The following is a 25737-nucleotide window of genomic DNA, read 5'->3' on the forward strand; positions in this document are numbered from 1 at the left end:
AAAGGGATCAACACCTAAATAGTAATTATATTACTGCAAATGCAATTAAAATAGTTTTTATTTTTTCTTTTAAAATACTTCGTATCCTATTACCAAAGCTTATAATAGCGTGAATGTTTCGTAGTCATTCAACCAAAAAACGCTGATCAGAATCTGGATAAACTTTTGCGATCGATTTACCAAAGAGGTTAATTTGTTTTGCAGGTACCACGATACTGAAGCCAAGAGCCAGAATTTTATTTTTATAGAATTTAAGTTAAATGAGTACATATATTAATAAGAACAATTTAAATTGATTTTGCCTGTATTAGATTTATCTCCCCTTCGATTAGGATGACTTAAAAATATTATAATTCCAAGAAAATATCTATATTAAAATAAGTCGGAAGTAAATTTAAAAATGTTATAAAAATGGACGAAGTTCGCAAAGAACTGGTTTATATAAAACTACTTGCACGCTCTGTGTTTTGTAGTTTGTGTAGGTGTGGTTGTAGTGCGGTGGTGTGTATTTTGTGTTTTTTCTTGCAAATGTAAGTTATTTGTATTGAATGTAATATATTATATCTAACTAGCGGTCCGCCCCGGCTTCGCCCGTGGTACATATTTACGTTTTCTCTACATAAGAACCATCCTCGTACTCAAGGAATATAATAAAAAAAGAATTATCGAAATCGGTTCAGCCGTTCTCAAGTTATGCGCTTACCAACACATTTTGGGATTCATTTTTATATTATAGAGAAGAAGATGTGTAATGAAATCTGATGAGTTTACAGTTTTCGTTTGGCTTTAAATTATTTTAATTCTTACCTATATAAATAGGTAATTTATTTTTATTAATTTCAATTTTATCTTAGGTAATAATAAATGTAACTTTAAAATGATACAAAATTATTAATTTTTAAAGTTTCCTTTTGCGTCTAATATTAACTAAAACAGTAATAACCATAGATAACCTAAATGATATATGTATTATATTTCTTGCGAATAAGTTACTTCCAAAGAAAAATTGTTACAGTAATAAGAAATTAATAAAAAAACAATAAAGGAATAAATAAAGGTGAAAAATTACACGGTCAGTAAAAATGTCAAATTATGTATTAAAATTTTATTATATTTTGAATTTAATCATAATGGAAAGAATACACCATGACATTTCCTCTTATCGAAGTTTTAATCCGAACCTATATATCGAGTTCACCTTCACCCAAAAATGGGCGATGTTCATTAAAACTTTTTTTTAATATCCTTAAAGTTAACACAATACAAGCCTTTCTTATTTAGTAATGTTCAAGTGCATATCTTTGTTACATAATACTATGTATCTATAATTTACTCTTCACGTATTTTTGAGCACAGATATTTATATAGGCACTTACATATAAACATTTTATGTAAGTGTTATAAGAAAAAAGTAACTGAGAAAATTACTATATAAACCTTCTTAACTCAAGAAAGATATTATATTATAAACTTTGTTCAGCATAGCTGTTGGATTTCTAAGTTTTGTTATAATCGGTACAGCCTTGCCTGAAATAACCGACTAAAAGATAGATGAATATATGAATAAATGTTTATATAGGTGCTGAGAGTTTCTTTACAGTCAAGAAAATACCTATATTAAAATTATTATAGAAAATTTTTATTTTTTACAGTACACACCGTTTAATTGAGTTTATTCGTATCATGTCGTTGTGTTTTTAACACTTATGTAGGTTTATGTCATCGTTACTGTGTCGATTGATTTTGCATACATAAAAGAGAGAATTGTTAACAGTTCAATATAAAGATAAATGAAATTACACTTAATTATCAAAGGAAATAGTTATGACGGTGTTAAATTTTGTTTAATTGTTTGTGAATTTTTAATTTGGCGCCAAAAGTGACGAACAGAAGAAGCAAACCTTTTTTTTTTTTTGATAGTCTATATTGATTATATTATTTGATTATAATTTAATTCAATAACGTGTTTTAAGGTTTTAAAATATTCCGAATGAATTTATAATAAGTACGATATAATTATGTCTAAGAGAAGAAAATAAATAGATAGTATAATAATAATAGTAGATACTGTCCTATTTTGATTTCAGTAGCACCATGGATCTTGAAGATAAATTGTATGTGTGGTACAAAGTTGTACATGATGGAGTAAGTTGTGTGTGTGTGTGTGTGTCTGCGTGTGTTTGAGTTTGTCTGTGGGTGTGCATATATTTGTGTGTTTTGTGTGTGTGTATTATGTACCTATAGTACCTATGTGTTGTGTAGGGGTTTTTAATGTGTGTGGTTTTTCGATCTGGTATAATTTTATCGTTGTATTTTGGTAACTTGTTTGTTTTTGACCTGCACGTATTGTTTTTTTTTGCACACTGTATTACTGTCCATTCTTTAAAAAAACTATTTATATAAAAATTATATTGGTTTTCAGGTCGAGGAGGGAATGAAAAACATGGTACGTAAATAAAACAAATATAAAAGAAAACTATATGTATAATTACAATATTTTCGAATACAGAATATTGACTACTTACAACAGACTAATTTTATAAGAATTGTATTTTTCATGATATAGGTATCCTACTTACCTAAACTACTGTTAACCTACGCGTAGCTTTTCATTCTCGCTCTACTTAATTGAATAAAAAATAAAACAACAAGTCAATTAGTACATATCTTTATATATTTAGGTACCTGTAGTTTGCATTTTTAATAGCTATTTGAAAAATATAAATAAAATATTGTCGTTCTTTTACATACACACATACGCTAGAAAAATTCACCTCATTCTTTCAGAGTCAATAACTAAAACACGTATTTAATTCAACAGAATCCACAAAAGGTAATATCCCTGCTGGTGGCTTTCTTCTCGCTGTCATCGGCTCAGCAAAAAGACCAGATATTTGACTCTATTGGCAAGGGCTTACAGCGTGAGATCGTAGCAGCGAAACTACCCGTGGTTGAAACCATCGCGACTGTTGGTTCTTCACAATGTAAGGGATTTGTGAATAAGTTATGAAACATTTTTAATGAATATTTTTGAGTCGAGCAGTTAAATTAAAATTCCTCAATATAAATCTAAGAGAATGTAATTAAATTACAATCAAAAATTATACTACAAAGTTGCTCTTGTATCCTGACTAAGTATGCATTGATGTAAAAAAATATTTTTGAAAAAATTTTACACTTTTTTTTTCTTTCCATTGGAAATAACTTTCTTTTTATTGTGATTATGTATAATTAAAAACCTATGAACATGTTAAATGGGAATTTGTAGAATAAAATGAGAGTTGTTTTTAAGGTAAACACGTGAAGAAATTAGTTGGTGTATCGTATGAACAGCTAGCTGGTGAAAACGAGCCTGATTTGAATCTATTGAGGATATTCTATAAAAACAGGTAGGTACGTAATTAGTAAAGTATAGATAATAAGAATTTGTATAGATTGTTACAAACTGTATTGTTCTTTTTTAATTTGTTTTCCAGAATAAAGCAGGAATTAATTCATGATTTCAGCTCTACTTTTTCGGAACTTAACGAAATATTTTTTTGATGTGTTTTTCCTATTACAAAATTTAATGTAAAGAAAAGCCTTCATTGTTATTGCTTTATTTTTAAATTTCCCTTAGTAGTTAGAAGCTAAATTATTTCTAAACACAGACTGTACTTTTTCATATCTTCGCAACTCTACACGCACAAGTTCTTATTTCACTAAATTGTCTGTAATTTTCTAATGAGTAAGTACCTCCTAGTTATTGATTAATTTATTCAGGAAAAACTTAAAACAAAAAAACACAATACTATATCTAACAATAATTTCAGGCAGTCCGCTATAAACTTGAACATATCAGAAGCAGCGGGTTGGCTGCGACAGGCGCGGCAGTTCGAACGGGACAATAAACTGATCATATTTGTGCACGGATTTACTGATAATCCCATGAAAGACAGCTTCACTAACATTAGCTCGTCTTTTTTGAAGAATAGTAAGTACATATTCATTTTTAGGGCGTAAAATTATCATCTGTGAAAAAGTAATTTTGCAAATGTGTGCGAGTAGGCGTTTTTTCAACTCATTTTCCTTGCAAAAGGAAGTTATAGCTACATTATAAATCACAATAAAAAAGGCTTTAGCCAGAGAATAAAGCAAGTAGGTAGAGCCTGCGTAGACATAATCGAAAATAGGATACTGTGAGTTCTTGGGTACAATTCCGATGGTTTAGAAAGAACATATCTTTTAGATTTTAGAATACAAAACAATTATTATAAAGAAAATTTAGCAGTCAAACTATGCGACATGCATCTGCCGCATAATTATAAATAATGGAGTAATTAGCTTGAAATCGATCCCAACAAAAACATAAATGTAAAAATTGGAGCCAAGTTCAACCGTCGACTTGCCGAAAAAAGAATTGAGATCTAAATGTGTGCCAAGTTCTGTAGACAGTCCAGAAATTTATTTACTAAGATGTATAAAATTCTTAGGTGAACTGAAAACTCAATTGTTTTATTTTCCCTTATAGAACAATGTTTATTCAAAATATGATTTTTTTTTAATTTTAATAAAAGAATTATTTACACATAGCAAACAACTAATGACCTACTGAACCTCATAATTTAACCAGGCTAGTTTTTAGGTACTGTTTATCTATATAATATCTTCTCAAATTGCTGATATTGAACGTTATTATTTTAGAAACTTGTAAAAACTAGCCAAGTCAAATTATGAGGTTCAGTAGGTCATTAGTTGTTTGCTATGTGTAAATAATTCTTTTATTAAAATTAAAAAAAAATCATATTTTGAATAAACATTGTTCTATAAGGGAAAATAAAACAATTGAGTTTTCAGTTCACCTAAGAATTTTATACATCTTAGTAAATAAATTTCTGGACTGTCTACAGAACTTGGCACACATTTAGATCTCAATTCTTTTTTCGGCAAGTCGACGGTTGAACTTGGCTCCAATTTTTACATTTATGTTTTTGTTGGGATATCATTACTTTTTGTACAGAAAATTACTTTGCAAAGATTTAATTTATGTATTTAATGCTTTTTATAAACGATTTTATTTTATTTTTTCTTGCGTTTTCGTTCGCTCTATATATAATTTACGTGCTCGGGACTCACTAAGAGATCATTTTAAGAATACTGGTATCCTTACTGTACCATCTCAGTATATATTTAATAATATTTTGCATGTACACAAAAGCTCTGACTTACACACAAGAGTAGGAGATAGACACGATTATGGCACAAGGAACAGGAATAGAATTGAAATGCCATTTTTCCGATTAGCCAAAGTTAAAAATTCATTTATGGGTCAAGATATACGCTTATACAATAGAATTCCTCACAATATTAAAGAGTTTAGTAGTTCTAAATTTAAAACTTACATAAAAAATGTACTAGTTCAGAGAGCGTACTACAGTATTCAGGAATAAGTATATGGACGATAAAGACCCATGGAGGGTTGTCGCGTAAAAACCACAGGACAGTTCTTTGGCATATTATGTACTTAGTTAGATATAAGTTACATATTATGTAAATTTATTGACATTATTTTAAAAGAGCAACTATGGAGTTTCTTGCCGATTCTTCTCCATAGATACTGCTTTCCGAATCGGTGGTAAATGTTAAAATACTATGTAATGACGATTCGAAAGTGCTACTAAATAGTAGGTAGTCTAATTGAATAAATGAATGTTTGAATTTGAATTTGAATAATACACTTGTTAATAATTATATTGCATTAATCAATCTTACACACGTCAAGATGAAGAATAGGTATTAATTAACAATAAAAATATATTATTTAAAAACTTTTGTATAACTGTTCAGGCTATTGCCTAAGTTTAGTATCTAGATTCTTACTTGGTTACATCTACTATCTTTCAGTGCAAGTCCTATCAAAATCGGTCCAGCCGTTCCAGATAAAAAGGGCAAAGTTTGAAAAAAGCGTGTGTGCCGAGCACACGTGTCAGAAGTAAAACTTCTTTGGCAAGATGCAAAGATCGTCGTAGAAGAATCGTCGCCTTACTCCATGACGTGACGGTATTGTCATGACGCGATCTTGACATTTTACTCTCAACGCGCCTAAGAAGTTTCACTTATTATAATTTTAATATTACGCAAATTAAATCATTTCGACCTTCGACGAAGCCTTCTTCCATTGTACTGAAATTAAAACTAAACTAAACACTCATAATTAATAAAGAATAAATAAATGTGAATATGTAAAATTATATATTATTTTTAACTGTATGAGCAATATTTTTATTACAATTTTCTTTTATTTTATGTAGTGATGCAACGAATACGAATACGAATATTCGTATTCGCCGAATACTAGACATTTACCGAATATTCGTATTCGGCGAATATACGAATATTTAAAAACGAATATTTTTGTACGCAACTCTATTTACTACAGATTTAAAAATCGTGCGTTAAAATATGACGTGTGCAGAGACTGCTGATCCACTGGCCTTTTGGCGAGAAGAAAGCCTTTTTTCAACGGCTGGAAACATCCAGACTTAAAAAAAATCGCCTAAAACCAGAAAATCTAAGAATTTTATGTTTTTTAAATAAAAATTTGCCTATTGTAAATTTTAATTATTAGAAGAGTAAACATTCATTAAATAAATAAGTCTTTTATTACCAAGGCGAGATATTCGTATTCGTATTCGCCGAATAGTAGGTTTGATATTCGTATTCGTATTCGTATTCGTAAAAGTAGTATTCGTTGCATCACTAATTTTATGTTTAATAACAGTTTTGAATAAAGAAATCATGCAATCGAAGTAATCTGCCCTAGCGATACTAGCGCGAGTGAGTGTGATGTCAGAGGCGCATCGAATCCACAGATGTTTCGCGCTAAAATATGTAAACTTCAATAATCTATATCTCAGTCATTTATTGATGGATTTCAATTTTTTTTTCTGCCACTGATTAGTTTTGATCTATATTTTAACACTATTATGGTGAATATAATATTTTCTATTTTTTTTAACTTTTCCATTTTTCCATACAAACAAAATTAATGTCATTGAAAAAAAAATTAAATACAGATAAATTCAGTATTTTCTGATTTTTTCCTTTGTACACTCACTATTACCTAGTTGATTACAAAATTTGAACTTTCTAGGTCATCTGGAAGTGGGTTAGGTTTTGTATATGTCTATAAGTCAGTCAGTCTTAAAAATTGCGATTTTTGGACATTAATATCTACGCAACTGTTTAATCTATATTTATGAAATTTAAGGTTCTTGTTTATCTCGAGGTCCTCTTGATATGTACCAAATTTGGTTTATTTAACTTAAATAGTTTTCGAGTTATAAGGGGGTGAAAAGTGGCTCGAAATGGTTCGTGTAAATATACACACGGCCGCTGCTCGCCAGTTCTCTTCGCTTGAACTTGGCTTGACACGCTGCCGCGTGTCTAGATTATATTCTCGAAGTTCCGTGCAAAAAAAACAAGAAAAATATTTTGTATTGCATAATGTATTGAAACTTAACCACAACTACGCATCATTCATGAATATCTAAATATAGTTAAATACAAGGATCAAAGGAAAATTGACAATAAAACGAAAGAATGGTTCTTTTTGGATATGCAGCGTTTCAGTTATCTCTAAGCTATGTGACAAAGCTACATGGGCCAGTATTGCTGTTAGTAATTATTTCTGCTATCCTGCTACCTATAGGTACAAAAAAAACGTATTTACACGGATTATGTCAGAATTTTTTCAGTGTAATTTCTTAACCTAATTGAGTACCTATTTTATGGACAATGAGATGCAATAACAGTTCTCGAGATGCAATTTCAGTAGATATATACTAAAATTCGTAATAACATGTTTTCATACATTGTATCGGCATTCCCTGTGACTGTGTCCTGGGCCTGTAGACAAAGTAACAATTACAAAACGATAACGAAGTTAGAAATCGCAAAAATGTATGGGATTGACATACGCCGCGTTAGATCACGTGGTCTATCTAATGTCAATCCCATACATTTTTGCGATTTCTAACTTCGTTATCGTTTTGTAATTGTTACTTTGTCTACAGGCCCTGTTCTAATATATATTTAGCACACGTTTATTATTCATTCCCTCAGACCACGACAGTGTGCTTGCGCTGGACGGCAGTTCCCTAATCCGATGGTTGTACCTCCGCTCCACCACGTACGTCCGCTTCATTGGTCGCTCGCTGGCTGAATTCCTCGCCGTGTTAGTTGGTTGTGAGTATTGGAATATGTACAATATTTTGTATAGTAAAGTACCCTAGTGGGGTAAGGGGGTAAATTTTTCGGTTCTTACTTAATTTCTCCAAGAAGGTAATGTGTTAAGAATCGAACGTATTTAACACATTACTTGTAGATAAGTATCCTAAAATTACGTAAAAATTAATAACCTTACGCGACTAAAGTATCTCATTGACGACAAATTATGTCTAAGTAGATTCTATAGGTAGGTAGGTATCATTATAAATAGGTATGACTATAAATACATCAAATATCATCCTCATACCCATAATTAAATAATTCACATATATCATAGCCATCTTTAAAGACTAAGGAAAACCTAATAAACATATTAACTACATAATTGACCTATAACTATAAATAATTATGTTCACTATGTCAAACAACATAGTAATTAAAATGAGACTAATCGGTGATGCTATTTTAACTACTGTAATTAATACCTTTATATGAATTTTATAAGTACATATCTTGTTTATTTAATTCCGGATATTTACAAGAAAGATGTCATTAAAACAAGATGTTTTTCTTATTAATCGAGGTTTAGAAATCCTGATTACCTTGTTCTTGAAAAGGCTTTGATACCATATTAATATTTTATTTTATTGAAACTGCTTACGGCTAATTTATTACCTATTAAACTCGTTTTTCACATAGCTCAATCATTACCTTTTGGATTAATTTTGTTTGTTTCGTTATTGTGGTCGGAATTTTTTTTCCATTTTAGGACATGATTAGTTTAACATTAGAAATACAAAATAGATAGACAATTACAGAAAGAAATAATGTATTTATTAATCAATCAACCAATCAATTATTAATCTAATTAAAATATATTGCCACTTAAATTGCTATAATGACGCATAACTTTTTTTTTATTTCAGTTGGCCAGGACCCTTCACAAATCCACATAATCGGACACAGTCTAGGAGCCCACATCGCTGGCTTCACCGGCAAGACGTTCCAGCAACTAACACGACGCAACATTGGTCGGATATCCGGGTTGGATCCCGCGGGACCCTGCTTCAGTCATGTGGAACCGGAGCTACGGTTGAAGCATACGGATGCGGATTTTGTGGATGTTATACATACGGATGCGGGAGTTTATGGGATTAAGGATGCTGTGGGTATGTGTAGTGGTTGACAAATTATGTTATAAAGTATAGGTGTTTGCTCTGTACACTAATTATTATTCATGAACTCTTAACGTATGGAACTAGATATGTGAGTCTATTTTATTTAAATTAAATTGAAATAAAAAGTTTTAAAAATATTTATATTGGTGTATGTGATCCACATAAATGATTGTTATATTGTATTTGTAAGTAATATAAAGAGCTTTCGGAGGGACATCATGTTTTTGAATGATGTTCGAAAGTGCAGTCATGAATAAAAACATAACTTAAAGGGACAAGGGATAAAATTAAAACTCAAATTTTTACTCAAATCTTATTTATTCATGTACCAAATTTTTCACAAGTGCTTATGAATAGACAATTTTACACATTCACAGTGCTTTGGTGAGCGATGGACTAGTCGAATCGTTGAGTGTATGTACATATAGACGATTAATTTAACTAGTCCGTTGATTCCATGACGCCCATCCCTAATTCGCACTCGTATTGCCGGTCCTTTGACTCGCGCGCAAAAGCCGACAAAATAGGGAGCAGTGAGCAGGACGATGAGCACGACGAGTGGCATGACGAGTAACGTGGCCACACTACGTCCCTGCCTACTTCCCTCGTCACTTCCCATACCACTCGTCGAGTGGTGTGGCTGGGGTATTAGGAAAAACTGTATCGAATTGAAAAATTATCCTATTGGAATATTCATTTATCGAAGGCTTAATTCTGGCTGCTATGGCTTAGCAGAGATATTTTATTGTTAAACAATATTGCAATATTCTTTAAAAAATCTTAAAAATATCCTTTAATAACAAACGCATTTGCCTATATTTTCAATTATACATCCCCAGGGCACGTAGACTACTACCCCAACAGCGGTGCTATGCAACCGGACTGCGTGCTCCAAACATGTTCCCACTCCCGCGCCTGGCTGCTGTATGGCGTTAGTATTATATCGCCTGAGGCCTTCCCGGCGGTCAGGTGTCAAGATTGGGACGCTTTTAAGAAGGGACAGTGTGAGAATGAGATCAGGTATGACGTTCAAATTTTAATTTAATAGTGTAGGATGTATTTTAAAACCTGTTGTGATAAAAATTTATATGATGATTGATATGACTGACCGGTTGGCTTGGTTGGTGGCCTTGCCTTCCAAGCCAGAGGTCGTGAGTTCGATTCCCACCCGGGACAAATATTTGTGTGATGAACATAGATGTTTGAAAGAAAGAAAGAAAGAAAACGTTTATTTAATGGCACATAGCCTCACAAGGACATTATGAAAACAATTTATACAATACTTATATGGTATTAAAAATACACGTTGAAGTGTGTAGTCTGTGAAGCATGATGCCATTAAAAGGGGAAATCACTCGGTGAACATCTGTGACGTAAAAAACGTCGCAGAACGTATATGAAAATTAGTAACTATATATTTTTTCAACTAGGAAATTAATGCAAATTAAACTTTTTATCAACTTGGACAGTCTGTATCGTCTGCGTCCTACAATTAAATCTTTGCATTACATGTTCATAAATTATAAGTTTCAACAGTTGTATTGAACATCTCTCCTACAAATTCTATTCTCTTTACTACAATTCCTTCTGTGCGACTTTCCACTATGCTAAAATTGTCCGTAAATCCAATACTTTTCTTTTTAATCCTTCTATACAATTTTCACTTGAAACATATTATTTAATATTTCTACATTTCAGTTACATGGGCTACTCCGCGAAGCCTGGCACGACAGGACAGTATTACCTCCGAACTGGCGATACCTTCCCATACAGTTTGGGCAAGGAAGGTCTGCGGTATGTGAATAATGAGGGCATTGTTCAAAGCATCGGAAATATCTTTGGATGATAATTTATTTAGTAGTATGATTGAAACTGTGTTGTGATTTTAATTAATTAAGTCAAATCAAAGAATGTTATTAATATTATTTATTTGTATACGTTTTTATAGTATGTAAAATTGTATTTTAATCTTGTAAGCATAGTCGAAATAATACTATTCTTTATGTGGACGTTATAGTAATATAGTATGTTTAATATATTATGTACAGTTTCTCATGTAAACATGAAAAGTGTCTGTTTGTATCTAGACTAATAAAATAAGAGTGATATCGTATAAGTGCAAGCAAATGTTATTCTTAGTGAGGTTGAAATAAAACACATTTTAAAACAAAGCATATTTTATTGTATTCATTATATTACTTCTTCTCAATATAAAATCCGGAGTTGGGGACTCTTAGAAAAATAAACATCTCTAATAAATATAAAGACAACACAAGTTACACATTCGAGCAGTTGAGGAGAATTGAACATTACTTGAGCCCTTTCTATCATTGTGACGTGATTTAAAACGGTTTTATTGTTATTTTGTTATTAATAGAAACAGACAGTTATACAATTAACCATTTTTCAATTTCATATTAAAGGTGTAATATTTATTCAAACAGAAAACAACTTCAATTTAACATTGAAGTTGACTGAACATTGCATAGTTTATTTTCCAATAGACAAACACACACTAAAACGGTTATTATATGTATATTAAAAAGTAATCTCCTCAACTGCCCAACCCGTGGCCACCACAGAACCGCCATTAAAAATAATTATGGCAACACATCAGCCTGTGACGTCACACGTGAACAATAAAATGTCAAATTATAAAAAGTAAAAATCTGATTCACAATCAGCGTAACATACACTTAATTAAATGAAAAAACGTATAACTAGCGATTACCGAAGTAGTAATTGTACAATACTAAAATTGTTTATGGTTTCATAATCTGTGGCCTGTCATATTAAGGCGGCAAATCACATGTCAATGATGTTTTAATGTCACTTAATGTACAATTCAAATTTTCATCTTAATTAAATATAAGATAGTCAATACATTATAGCCACAGATTTTAAAACAATAAAACGCTTTCTAAGGTTGAAAAAATCTAGATTCTAACGTGTGAAACCCAGGTATATTGGAATGTCCTGTCATTAAAAATAAAAACGGTGATGCATTTAGATTTTTGCATTGGTCGTATTTTAAAAGTATTTGTGCTTGCGATGTGAGACCCTAAACAACGATAAGCCAATTGGAGTAAAACAATTTATAGATATAATAATATCTGTGGCATCAGTCTTAAATTCGAGCAAGCTATATCCGACCTTATTAGCACATATTTGTTGCCGCTAACGAAAAATATTCACAACTATCATTCAAGATGTTCTCACGCCGAATCCACTCTAAATTCAATGCAAATAAGATCGAATATAGCTAATCTATGCCATCATCGTAATGTTACTCCCGCACAAGCCTTTAATATCCAACGCTCAATAAACACACAAGACAGAATTTTACATTCTAATACCTAAATAGCACCTAAATGGTGTAATATAGAAACAGTAATAGCAACATGTTATAAATATCTTAAAACTTTTAGCTCACGACTGTAAACATTTCCCGCCAAAAGATCGCCCTTGTCATGGATGTTTCAGTCGAGCGTAATTATCATTATTAATTATTATATTTTTTTTAGTCCCGTCCTACGCTGTCCAGGTTTGAGAGAAATTATCACTAAATAACGGTGGTCTAACTCGTGACACTTTTAAAGCTAAAATCGAAAGTTCAAATGAAATTGTTTTAAATACACGAACACGTATTTTATGGCATCGCTAAGCCCAGGTTCCGTTTCCTTAGCCTAAGCTTAAAAAATCGTTAAAAAAATGCTGCAACGTACCTTACCATGTATTTTTACAAGTCGTAACTATAAATAGAGTGCGTTTCCGACACAACATCGATATAATAAAGTACAATAAACGAGTACAGTAATAATTAAATAACTTATGATAATATTCGCAGGGATGTACATTGTACAGGTGTGTTTAGGGCTGCGTGCTCTGTTGTTGAATCTCGATCTTTTCTACCGTCATGTCGGGGTTCATCGCTGTGGCTTCCTGTGATAAGGAAAAAATATTTAATTATTTTCTAGTTTCACACATTCTCATCTAGTTTCACACTTCAAAGGATCTAGGATACTAACAACGTTATAGATTGAAAATAGAATTATGGTCCTTCGAGTCTTTAGTTGTTTGTTGTTATGTCAAATATAGGGACTTATGTTCGAAGAAACAAGTTTGTGGGTACAAATGACAAACATAATAGACTACAAGCCCGCATAGGACAAAAATATGGGTCAAATGAACCACCAGGGGACATATCTAGAACGATAGCAGAGCAAAAAATAATAAGATTCATCACTATGCCGTCACTTGTAAGCTGTCCAACTGAGCGCAGATGAGAATTGAAAAGTACAGGTAGACTCGGTAAATTTTGGTCATATATTTTTGTACGGCATTCTTAACCATCGATAGATCCATTAAAAATAATAAGAAACCGCTCAGTGCCGTACAAAAATGGTGGTCCACCAAGTCGGAATTTTTATTTAATTTCCGAGAGTTACCGGGGGTAAATTTGGTCATTTGACCATGTACGGCATCTGTGTCATACTATTGCTATACTGCTTTAAATCCATTATTCCGCAACGCCGTACAAAAATCATGGGGACAAGGGGAAAAAATCGAGAGTTATAATCCCCTCTCTTTCCCCACTCCAGGGGGTCATTTGACACAACACGAAATAAATTTATTTTTAAAGTATTTTATGCATAGATAATATTTTTTCATGTGCCGTACATTTTCGTTGGTTCAAAGGGGAAAAATCTGAAAAAGAAAAAAATCCATATAACGAAATGTTTGCTTTATATTTTTATAATAAAATATAAATATACATTAATATTAAGAAGCTCGAGGTGGTTAATTATCATTTATCACCTTGGAAAGTCGGAGTCAGGTGGAATGGACTCCGTTAAATTGATGAACTAATAAAAAAGCTATGAACGAAAAGATGTGAATTATATGCAATCAGTCCATGAATACAGGTAAAGTCACAAGCAAATGCTAGTAATATATACATATTCAAAATGTACAAGTAAAGCGCTTTCAAATGATACCAAATACTGCATATTTATCTTAACTTTATTTTTTTACTCTGTATGTTTTGTCCACTAGAGGGCGCCACATTAGATTTTGTGAAACCCCATATGGCCTTTAGCTAGCTGGTCGCTGGTTATCCAGTGAACAATTCAGACGCTTCTAATGATATGTCATTTGTCGAATTCTGATATGTAGTTTAGAAGTTACGAGGGAATAGATGAACATACATACATGACCTGTAAACAACCATAACCTTCCTTTTGCTTTGCCGTAGTTGGGTAAAAATATGTTAATGCCGTACTGTATCAAATGGCCATAAAGCACCCTTAAAATTGTAGCTTTCGTCGCTTTCATCAGCCTAAAAGATGTGGTCTGCACAAAAATGTACGGCATCGTTTTTTCCTAATTTATCTATGTTAATACTATTTAAAACAACGGATAAAGTGTAGAAAACTATTATATTTCATTAATCTACGATGTTTAAACTTTAACAAAATTTCTGGTTTTGCATTTCTCTATAACTTTTTTTAGAACGGTTTCTTTTGAACGGCAATACTATACAACAATTGAATTTTACAATATCATGTTAAAAAAAAAGTTCCCGTACAGGGTCAAATGACCTTACAGCTCTTTATATAAAGAATTCGATGAAATTAAGATGATTATTGGTATACATTTAAAAGAACAATTATTTTTTGACGGCATTGCTTTTAATAGTACTTTTGAGTGCTAGATAATGTTTTGGAACCGAAGCCGTACTTAGTCAAATGACCCCGTGGAGTGGGGAAAGAGAGGGGATTGCAACTCTCGATTTTTTCCCCTTGTCCCCATGATTTTTGTACGGCGTTGCGGAATAATGGATTAAAAGCAGTATAGCAATAGTATGACACAGATGCCGTACATGGTCAAATGACCAAATTTACCCCCGGTAACTCTCGGAAATTAAATAAAAATTCCGACTTGGTGGACCACCATTTTTGTACGGCACTGAGCGGTTTCTTATTATTTTTAATGGATCTATCGATGGTTAAGAATGCCGTACAAAAATATATGACCAAAATTTACCGAGTCTACCTGTACTTTTCAATTCTCATCTGCGCTCAGTTGGACAGCTTACAAGTGACGGCATAGTGATGAATCTTATTATTTTTTGCTCAGCTATCGTTCTAGATATGTCCCCTGGTGGTTCATTTGACCCATTTTTTTGTCCTATGCGGGCTTGTAGTCTATAAACAAGTTTCACGATCGATATCCTAAGATACCGGACCTTAACCTGATTTTTTTACATTAACAAGTTGGAAAATATAAATTATTAAAGATTACCCTAACCAATTACCAAGATACCTCTTTTTTAAGCGAAAATTTGCTTCGCTATAGTAAAACACCATGCAAAACCAGTGAATATTACAAATAATACAAGTTGTTCACCTGTATGGCCTCAGCGAGAGCTCGATCGTGATCGATAGGATCACCGTCCGACTGTATGGTGATCTTCTGTTCCACGCGAGTTTCCACCACGCCGTTGCGCTCCGTTTTGTACTGGAAATAAACATCATTATTATAAAAACCTTGTTATTTTCATTGACTAGATTATTTTTATGTATTATAAGAAACACGAAAATTGTATTTGCTCAATATTAAAAAACTGTTTAGGTTAGACTACTAGATTATATTATAATAAAACGGATTTTTCAATAGATCAACCCTTACACATTTTTATCAATGAAACAGTCCCATGAAGAAACCGGCATGTCGAAGATATTTGCCAAATTGTAATTGGTCAGTATAGTCGATTATTGCCTAAACCTTTATGTGGTCTAATTTTGTATTAAAATTGAGTGATGGCGATTTAAAAAAATTACGAGAAGATTCTGTTCTTACAAAAACATTAACTATAAATATTTAAATACTTTAGTGATGAACACAATATAGACTATCGTGCTATCGATGTTTATCACAATTATAATTCTAAGAATGTGTTTAACAATTAATTGTATAATGTAATAAATTGTAATTAAATTAATGTAATAATTAAATAAATGAAAATTATAATTCTAATATGTAAACAATTATAATTATAATTCTAATATGATGATGATGATGATGATGATGATGATGGCTACTCACGGTGATAGTCTCAACGGTGCGTGTCTTCGAGCTGATGGTCTGTGAGGAGACAACTTCTTCACCGCTCAGCTCACTCTCTATGGGTTCTGGAGTACGGGACGTCACTTGAGGCCCGACCGCTGTTGTGCTACTCTGTATTGCACATACAAAACATTTCTTTGTACAGTACTCCAAAATTAATAATGCGCATGCAAATCTTCGCTAATTATCGTATTTCCAAAATGTATTTCATTTGACTAAACAAATTTTACTAAATTATGCATGAAGAAAATGCATTTAACCACTTTATACGCGAATATGACAGTTACCGAACTGTGACGAAGATTTCTATGTGCATTATCACTTTTGGAGTACTGTAATACCTTGTATATTTATCATGTTATGGATATTTAAGACGCCTACTTTGAAAATCATAGACATTTTAACGTTAAAATATGTTAAAGGTAATAAATTTTTAAAGTATAGAAAATATAATTTCAAGCGATCATCAAGCGGGATTCGAACCCGCGTCTTTCTGCCATTCCGGGTGGACAAGAGGTTAGACGTCCCCGGGAATGGTAGAAAAACTAAAAATTTCTCATTTATAAAGCACTAGCATTCCGCCTGCGGCTTCGCCCGCGTTTTCAAAAAAAACCCGCATAGTTCCCGTTCCCGTGGGATTTCCGGGATAAAACCTAGCCTATGTCACTCAGAAATGATGTAGCTTTCCAACAGTGAAAGAATTTTTCAAATCTGCCAAGTAGTTTCGGAGCCTATTCAATTCATACAAACAAACAAACAAAAAATCAAACCTTTCCTCTTTATAATATTTGTATAGATTTGAATGCTATAATTAACATAAAAGTTAATGGTTTTTTACTCACTTTAGTGTTGGCACCTTGCAACATGCTGCCAAACGGTGCGTTTCCAAGCACAGTACTTGTAGTCGTGGTGCGGTATGAACCAGGCTCCTGCGCATTATCATAAATGTATTATAAGTACACTAGTTTTAGCCCGCGACTTTACACACGTGGTATAAAAAGAAAAACGTACTAATCCAGACAAAAAGATCACATCAAGTTTACCTACCATATTGCTCGCTCTTACTTACACCTAGCCTCAGCTCATGGTTTCGATAGAGTTATATTGGAATAAAAAATCTATGTGCTAACCCGATGTACAATATTTCATCAGTCGTTTAATTAATATTTAGTTACGAACGTTTTGCTCTAAATGTTTGCACAATATAAGCCCCATCGACATCAACGAGACAGCTCTACCCAAAATTTTCAAAAGTAACAAATTATGTAATTAGAACAATAAGATTGCATTATTTTAAATAATAATATTACATTAATAGTCTTATGCAAATTAAAAAAATAATAATACTTAACTGAAAGTTAAAAGAAACAATCGTAAGAAAATAATATTAATTTTCAACTACAAAACAAAACAAAATGATTAAATTCTCAGACTTGTTTTTGTAAAACTAAAAACAAACTTGTAACACGGTAACATTTCTATGCCATGCTAGTCCCATGCATATTTTTCTAAATCACATCACGTTTAGTATATGAATTCCATGCTATCAAAATGCATATAACACAAGTACAACACCAAACTTTACCTGATTTTGTGAATAATATCCTGTTTAATTTATTAATTAAAATATTACACAATAAATAACAATTATCATTTAATACAAAATACTCTAGCTCTATGTTACATTTACAGTGAGCTACAGAATCGTAATTATACATGAAAATAGTATCTCAAAAACTACATCATAGAACAGAATTAACGTACTTAATTACATTTTAACTATAATTAAATAGACAAATTACTATTACAATTATTTATCACAATAATCATGGAGGTAGTTAAAAAACTATTCATAAATTCTTGTAAAAGTTTACATGAGTACATTAGTTTTTTATTTTGAATCCCAATAATGAAATTGAAAATCAATACTTTAATACTACATATGAAATTAGCAAATCCCACATTAGTCGATACCCTGTAAAAGAAAGCACCATTAAAACTTACCGTAACATAATAATGTCCTTCTCCCTCAAAGTCGATCGGCGTGCCAGAGTCCCCGCTGCTGAGCGACGACTGCGAGCCGTGTCTCGTCAGCTGCGCGGTCGAGCGCGGAATGCGTCGTAACGCGCGTGCGCGGTTATTTATATGGGCCCGTGACGTGCGGTGTGATTGAGGGGAGAGAAGTTATTGGAGGGTTGTTGGAAGTTTTGTTTGATAGGGAGAAATAGTAAATGAGAAATACAGTTTTAAGTTAATGTAATAGGGGGTAGTGGAAAACAGTTTGGATTATAGAAAGTGGTTCGAAAATTATGAAGAAACCATTAAATGGTTGTTTAAAAACAATAGTTTAAATAGATTAAGTAAACACAACAATAAACAGCAATTCATTTGAATTAGATATTTGCCAGATCGTGTTTATAAGCCACAATTATGATATGAAAACATTAACAGTTTAAATATTCGCGGATAAGAGTACATAATAAAGAAAATAACAATTTAATGTTTGAAAAGAAATTTGGCATTACAAAAAAGAGGGTAGTATTAATTTTAATGTGAAAATGAATAATGGGAAAATGAATAATGTATCCATTGAAATATGTAAGTGTAATTAAATTTTAATGTAATATTATAATGAGATGGTTCAAATCAGTTAAACATATCCAGGTTTGAAAACCGTAATTAAATACGGGTTTAATTCACAAATGCGTAGTTCACACCATGCATGTTAAGGGCGGCCATGACGATTTGGAAAGAAGAAAAAAAACAAAATTAGAACATAATCATACGTGCATTATATGACTGCATTTTCACTATCATTTAATTTAATATTTTTATATTCATAGGCAATAATGAACCAGATGTGTTATGAAATATAAAAAGCTCAAAGCGATAGCATATCAATTGCATCGCTGTCGTGAAAAGGCTGCCATATAAAAGCGTCAACCAAAAAGAACGAAAAAATAAAATGATAACAAAAAACATGCGGATGGCAATGAATCATTTGCTATAAGTCAAGAATGTTACCTGATCGCCGGTCGTAACCGTGGTTTTAACTTCTTGCGTGACCACGCGTTGTTCCTGCCTCGTGGCGGACGAAGTCAGAGTATGGGCCACTGTCTTTTCCTCCAGTTGTTGAGTTTTCGCCTTCGTGTCGAGGTCGTGGTGTGTGGTCGCCATTCTCGTAGTAACAGCCCGCGCAGTCACGTACGGACTCCGGCCCTCCGTCGATTCAATGTTTTCCGCCTAATAATGTTAGACTAGCATGCTTACACTATATACAGAACTAGCTAACATCGAAGTTACTAAAGAAGCGTCAATGCCACGCGTTAAAATAAAAATGGAACACAAAATTAGGATAAAATAAAACAGAAACAAAGAAAAAGGTGGCGTCTCGTTTGCCGGTTACTAAGATATGCAAGAAACGAACCTTATTCGTGTGCGTGGAGAAGGTCACCTCTCCAGTTCCGAGGTTCTCAACCTCGTGCTCCACGTTGTGTGTGACGCCCTCGTCGTTCTTGGTGAGGAGTTGCTTGGTCGTCGTTTTGACGACTACGGGCGGTGTGGGGGTCTTTTTGGATCGCTGTGAAATCGGGATCTTGGAGGATACGGGGGTCGAGGAGGCCACGTAACCTTGGTGCCTGATGTGCTCGCTGGTCGTGTACTCGGTGAACGTTTTGGGTTCGTCGCCTCGCGCGGGACTCTCGTCCTTACCGAAGGTTGAGAACTTATGCGTGTTGACCGTTTGTATGTCGATATTCGCGGGTAAGTCTTGCGTTTCCTTTTCGATTGTGTAATTGCCGCTCTTGTCTTCGAAGTGCGATGGATCTATTTGCGAGTAGTGCAAAATGAGTTGGCCGGTGACGGGATCTCTCACGGCGGTGCTCGGGTCGATATCTCCTGTATCAGGGTCGATGTCGCCGTATTCCGTTTTGATTCTTCCAGTTACAGGGTCAATCTTGCCAGACAACGTCATTGTTTGTGTGACAGTTGTCCTTGCTCCCTTAAGTCTTGGATCATCAGGATCCACGTCGATCGTTTCACCGGTAATCGGGTCGATAATTTGATATACGTATACAGTTTTAGTTGTGATAATTCGTCCAGTTGTTTCATCAATGGTGCATTCCTTCGGGTCGACTTCTTTGACTCTTCCTTTTTCATCTTTCTGTGTAATAATATAAATCTTTACGATGATCAGTTTACCCGTTCTTGAATCAATCTTTCCTAGTTTGGTGTAAATTTCTCCAGTTCCCGGATCGACTTGCGAAGCAGAGTACAAAGGTTCATTATTTTCATCAACATCACCTGTTGCTGTGTAAATCTGGCCATTGACTGGGTCAACTTTAATAAGAGATTTCTCAACGTCTGTAGCTCTAGAGATAGTTCCAGTTTTCGGGTCCAAACGACCGTAGATAGAAATGATGTAACCAGTATTAGGATCGATTTGGCCAGCGGTGTACAGAACTTCTCCAGTTTTAGGATCTTTCGGTCCAGCGATCCAAATTTGATTAGTTTTAGGATCGACTTTGACGTTTTTAGGATCGTTTGATACAATTTGTTTTCCAGAAACGGGATCGATTTTAGTTTGGATTATTCTGAGGCACATTAACCTGCCGATATCTTTGTCTGGTTTACCGGACTTAGGATTGATTTGTCCAGTTCGCAATAAGAATTGTCCAGTAACAGGATCGACTTTAAGTTCCTTGCTTTCGAATTTGCCTGTCTTGGGATCATTGTATGTAACTGTTCCCTTGACCAAGTCAATTTGTCCATATTTAGTATTGATGATGTTGTTATCAGGATTGAGTTGACCTGTGCTGCTTTCAATAACCGAGTTCTTAGGTTCAATAACACCTTTCTTAGCATCAACTTTTCCAACGAAAGATGTTACTTCGACTACTGGATCAATATGACTGCCTACAACAAGCAACTGGCCAAGATTTGGATTAACTTTACCAGTCTTAGGATCTACAACACCCTTAATAAATATTTGGCCATTGTTTTCATCGATTGTAATTGGTTTAGCATCTTGAGATCCTGTTGTATCCGAAACAAACATCACTCCGTTTGATGGGTCGATAACACCATACTTAGTAGAGATGTTGCCAGTTTCCGCATCAACTTTTCCTTTTGTATGTTCGACTACTGCCTCTTCGATATTCACCTTGCCTGTTCTACTATCGATAGGGCCTGTTATAGTAGTAATATCAACTACAGGATCGTCTTGTTTAGCTACACTCAATATCATGCCGAGATTAGGATCAATCTTTCCAGTTTTCGGATCAATAGCACCAGAATTAATGAAGATTTGTCCAGTTTCGCTAAGAATTGTACCATCCTTAGTTTGTTTCTGTCCTGCTGTATCAGTTATCACCATATTTCCCTTATTAGAATCGATAACTCCGTATTTAGTTTCAATAAAACCGTTAGGGTCTAGTACTCCTGTAAGATGTTCTACTTCAGCAGTGCAGAAATCAGGTTTCTTTGTTTTCGGATCGACTCTTGTAAATATTACCATTATCTTAACGATCTTCTTCTTAGGTGGTGCAGGCGGAGCGGAAGTAGGTTTGGTAGGAGCAACACCTTGAACCGATGTAATAGGTGTTGCTTTTTGGTATTGATTTGTAATAGGAGATGATGTACGCACAGGAGATTGCAACGGGGTTTGTACAGGCGTAGTCGGCGCTTTAACGGGAGTTGGAATTTGTCTCGGTGGAGACACACTAGCTCTTTGTGAAACTGGCGCCGCTTTAGGCAGAACATTCTGCTTATCAACAATCATCAATTGTTGAGCGAATGTCGGATCAACTTTGCCGGTCTTAGGGTCAACTACTGATGTTGTTACGATTATAGCTCCCGTCTTGGGATCAATCTCTGCTTGTTTAAGCTCTTGCTTACCAGTAACAGGGTCCTTATACAGGATTTGACCTGACTTCGGATCGATAATACCGAAATCGGTATGTATCTTTCCATCTTCAAGACTGACGTAACCCTTAGCAGCGTCTACATTACCAGAGCTAGCGTCCACAGATTTCGTTTTAGGATCGAATTTGCTTGTGATAATCACAAGTCTTATTTCACCCTTTGATGGTGGCTTGGCATGTGACACGACTGGTTTATTAACAATGCTATACTGTTGTGCCAATAAGGATTCTACTTTACCCGTTTTCGGGTCGACAACATTGCTGGTTAATAGCATATGTCCTGTAGCTGGGTCAATTTGAGCCTTCCTTACTTCTTGTTTACCTGTCTTCGGATCTTTGATTGTAATCTCTCCCGTTGCTGGGTCAATAACACCTAGCTCTGTGCGTATTTTGCCATCTGGTCCAACAGTACCACTAACTGTGTCGACTTGTCCTTGACTGGGATCAATCTTCTTAGTTCTTGGATCGTATTTAGTTGTAATTATAACAAGGTGTATTTCTCTTACTACTGGTTTAACATCTTTATCAACAATGGTAAATTGTTGTGCAAGCGATGAATCAACTTTTCCTGTCTTGGGATCTACCACGCCTGAGTTTAGGATAAGATGTCCCGTTTTGGGATCGGCTATAGCATTCTTCACTTCTTGATTGCCAGTAAGTGAATCTACTTGTTCAATCTTGCCCGTCTTAGGGTCGATAACACCAAAGTTGCTATGAACTTTACCATCAGCGGCAACGATTCCACGAGATGTTTCTACGTGGCCATTTGGATTGTCTAATCTCTTATATTTGGAGTCATATTTGCTAGTAATAACCACCAATTGAACTTCTTTACCAGGTACAGATGCAAACGTGTCTTTAGGCTTATTTACAACTGAGTACTGTTGTCCTAATGTAGGATCGACTAATTTAGTGTTGGGATCAATAACACCAGAAGTGAGGAGCATATTTCCTGTCTTAGGATCAACTGAGGCCTTCTTTGTTTCTTGTTTACCGGTCACTGGATCAGTTATCGTTATTTGTCCAGTAGCCGGGTCGATAACACCAACATCAGTGTAAACTTTATCGTCATCTCCAAGTTTACCAGTAACGGTGTCAACGTGTGCGTTGGTAAGGTCAAGTTTCTTGGTCTTAGGATCATATTTAGACGTCACAATAACTAAGTTCATGTATCTCTCTGGCATACCCTTTGGCGCATCTTTATCTACCACAGTCAATTGCTGTCCTAGAGACGAATCTGATTTACCAGTCTTTGGGTCAATTACACCAGACGTAAGTAAGAAGCTGCCCGTTTTAGCATCGATAGCGGCTTGCTTCGAATCCCTTTTCCCGGTCTTGGGATCTGTGTAATATATTTTACCCGAGTTAGGGTCTAATATACCGAAGTTAGTGTGTACTTTACCATCTTTGTCACTAATAATGGCTTGAGATGTTTCGATGAAACCATTAGGATTGTCAAGTTTCTTCGTCTTTGTATCATATTTACCAGTAATAGCAACAACTTGAACTTCCCTTCCAGGTACAACAGCGAATGTGCTGGTAGGTTTATCAACAATGCTATATTGTTGACCTAAAGAGGTGTCTAATTGTCCAGTTCTGGGATCAATAACACCGGATACAAGAAGAATATTACCCGTCTTAGGATCGACTTGAGCTTGTTTAACTTCCTGTTTGCCAGTTTTCGGATCCGTAACTTGTATATTACCGGTTCTAGGATCAATAACTCCATATTCAGAGTATATTTTACCATCAGCACCACTGAGCACACCTTTAATTGAATCGACGTGAGCAAACGCTGGGTCGAGTTTCTTATTCTTCAAATCATACTTGCTCGTAATGACAACTAATCTCACTTCTCTATTTGCTTTAGTTGCATCTTTTTCAACAATGCTAAACTGTTGACCCAAGGAAGAATCGACCTTGCCCGATTTTGGATCTAATACGCCAGTAGTAACCAGTAGATTGCCGGTCTTTTGATCAACATATGCCTGTTTAGGATCCTGTTTACCTGTTTTAGGATCAACAAATTCAATCTTTCCTGATCGTGGATCGATAACACCATAGTTAGAATTAATAGTGCCATCTTGTGAAACAACAGCTCTTGAAACTTCAACGTGTCCGTGACTTGCATCAAGTTTCTTATGTTTACCATCGTATTTTCCTGTAATAACTACCAAGTCTACTTCCCTGCCTGGTTTAGCACCAACTTTATCATCAGCTTTCTCTACGAAGCAGTATTGTTGAGCCAACGTTGGATCCATCTTTCCAGTCTTGGGATCAATAACACCAGACGTGAAGAGAATATGTCCTGATTTAGAATCAACGTGGCCATTCTTTACTTCTTGTTTACCAGTTGCCGGGTCTGTGTAATTCACTTGACCCGATTTCGTATTAATAGTTTCTTTTTCTGTCGTTATTTTGCCGTTTGCTTTATTAAGCGTGCCCTTAGTGACTAAAATAGTACCATTTGCATCGTCAAGCTTTTTCGATTTAGGATTGTAGCGACCTGTTATTATAACAACTTGAATTTCGTTATCTGGTTTAGCAACAACTGGAATTACAGATGCGGCTGGTGTTTCATGATGCGCTCTCTCTGAATCAAGCAGAGCTAAAGTTGGGTCGATTACGTTAGGCTTTGGAGATTTAGCTTGTTCTTTGAGAGCTGCCGACTGAACGTAATCAATTCCTGGCGTCTTTAATTTGCTTGGATCTTCAGGTGTTTTACGTTTTTCTGCACTTTCAGCCACCTTTTTATCTTCACCAGGAGCGTAATTGAAAGCGAGTCCTGCTTTCCTCGTGCCTGGACTTTGGCTATCATCCATTCCTCTCTGTTTTTCATCATTAATCGGTTCTTTTTCATAACTGAATGCACCTTGAATGTAAGGTTTTCTTGTCGGGCTTTTCTCTGTGTCTGTATATTCGTACGGTTTTGTAAAACGTTTCTCTTCCTTCGTCGGACTCTTATCCACTGAACTGTCAAGGTTAGAACTATCGTTGGACGTATCGAGCACAGCTACCTTAGCTTTGGGATCTTTGAGTTTCTTATCCTTATCTTTCGGAGACTTCTCTTTTGGAGATTTATCTTTACCCTTGGGCGATTTATCTCTGGGCGACTTTTCTTCCTTCGGCGATTTGTCTTTCTTACCGAATAAGCCGAAACCTCCCTGTTTGGTCGGGATGGTGGGGATGGAGAACAAAAAATAAAAATTATTAAAAACAAAACTCAATAATTAGAAAATAAAATGCGTTCGTGGACATCTACGAACATATAGTGCGAACTAAACATTGTATGCGCTTCATGC

The 25737-nt window shown here is 34.4% G+C and overlaps 2 protein-coding genes across 2 annotated transcripts in view; one reads left to right on the plus strand and one right to left on the minus strand.

Moving 5' to 3' along the window:
• The first annotated feature begins 487 nt into the window (after positions 1 to 487).
• On the plus strand, positions 488 to 11386 carry LOC149897800 (pancreatic triacylglycerol lipase-like). The gene is made up of 10 exons (XM_090116222.1): positions 488 to 530; positions 2088 to 2145; positions 2423 to 2446; positions 2822 to 2984; positions 3293 to 3389; positions 3813 to 3973; positions 8104 to 8226; positions 9135 to 9377; positions 10226 to 10406; positions 11085 to 11386. Exons 2-10 carry the CDS (start codon positions 2095 to 2097, stop codon positions 11230 to 11232), a joined length of 1191 nt encoding a protein of 396 aa, XP_089972348.1. The 5' UTR covers positions 488 to 530; positions 2088 to 2094; the 3' UTR covers positions 11233 to 11386.
• A 159-nt stretch (positions 11387 to 11545) lies between these two features.
• LOC149897801 (protein 4.1 homolog) overlaps positions 11546 to 25737 on the minus strand; it is an 81616-nt gene continuing 67424 nt past the window's right edge. Inside the window, exons 12-18 of the mRNA XM_090116223.1 lie at positions 19942 to 25599; positions 19539 to 19757; positions 18519 to 18608; positions 17357 to 17443; positions 16494 to 16625; positions 15795 to 15905; positions 11546 to 13328 (exon numbers count right to left, since the gene is read on the minus strand). Coding sequence (XP_089972349.1) covers positions 13257 to 13328; positions 15795 to 15905; positions 16494 to 16625; positions 17357 to 17443; positions 18519 to 18608; positions 19539 to 19757; positions 19942 to 25599 — 6369 coding nt within the window. The 3' untranslated portion in view covers positions 11546 to 13256. The remainder of the gene's footprint in view (positions 13329 to 15794; positions 15906 to 16493; positions 16626 to 17356; positions 17444 to 18518; positions 18609 to 19538; positions 19758 to 19941; positions 25600 to 25737) is intronic.

The sequence above is a fragment of the Colias eurytheme genome, chromosome 25, assembly GCF_061535395.1.
Source record: "Colias eurytheme isolate Ceu_HAF_F1 chromosome 25, ilColEury1 Martin Lab GWU primary, whole genome shotgun sequence".
Taxonomy (NCBI): Eukaryota; Metazoa; Arthropoda; class Insecta; order Lepidoptera; family Pieridae; genus Colias; species Colias eurytheme.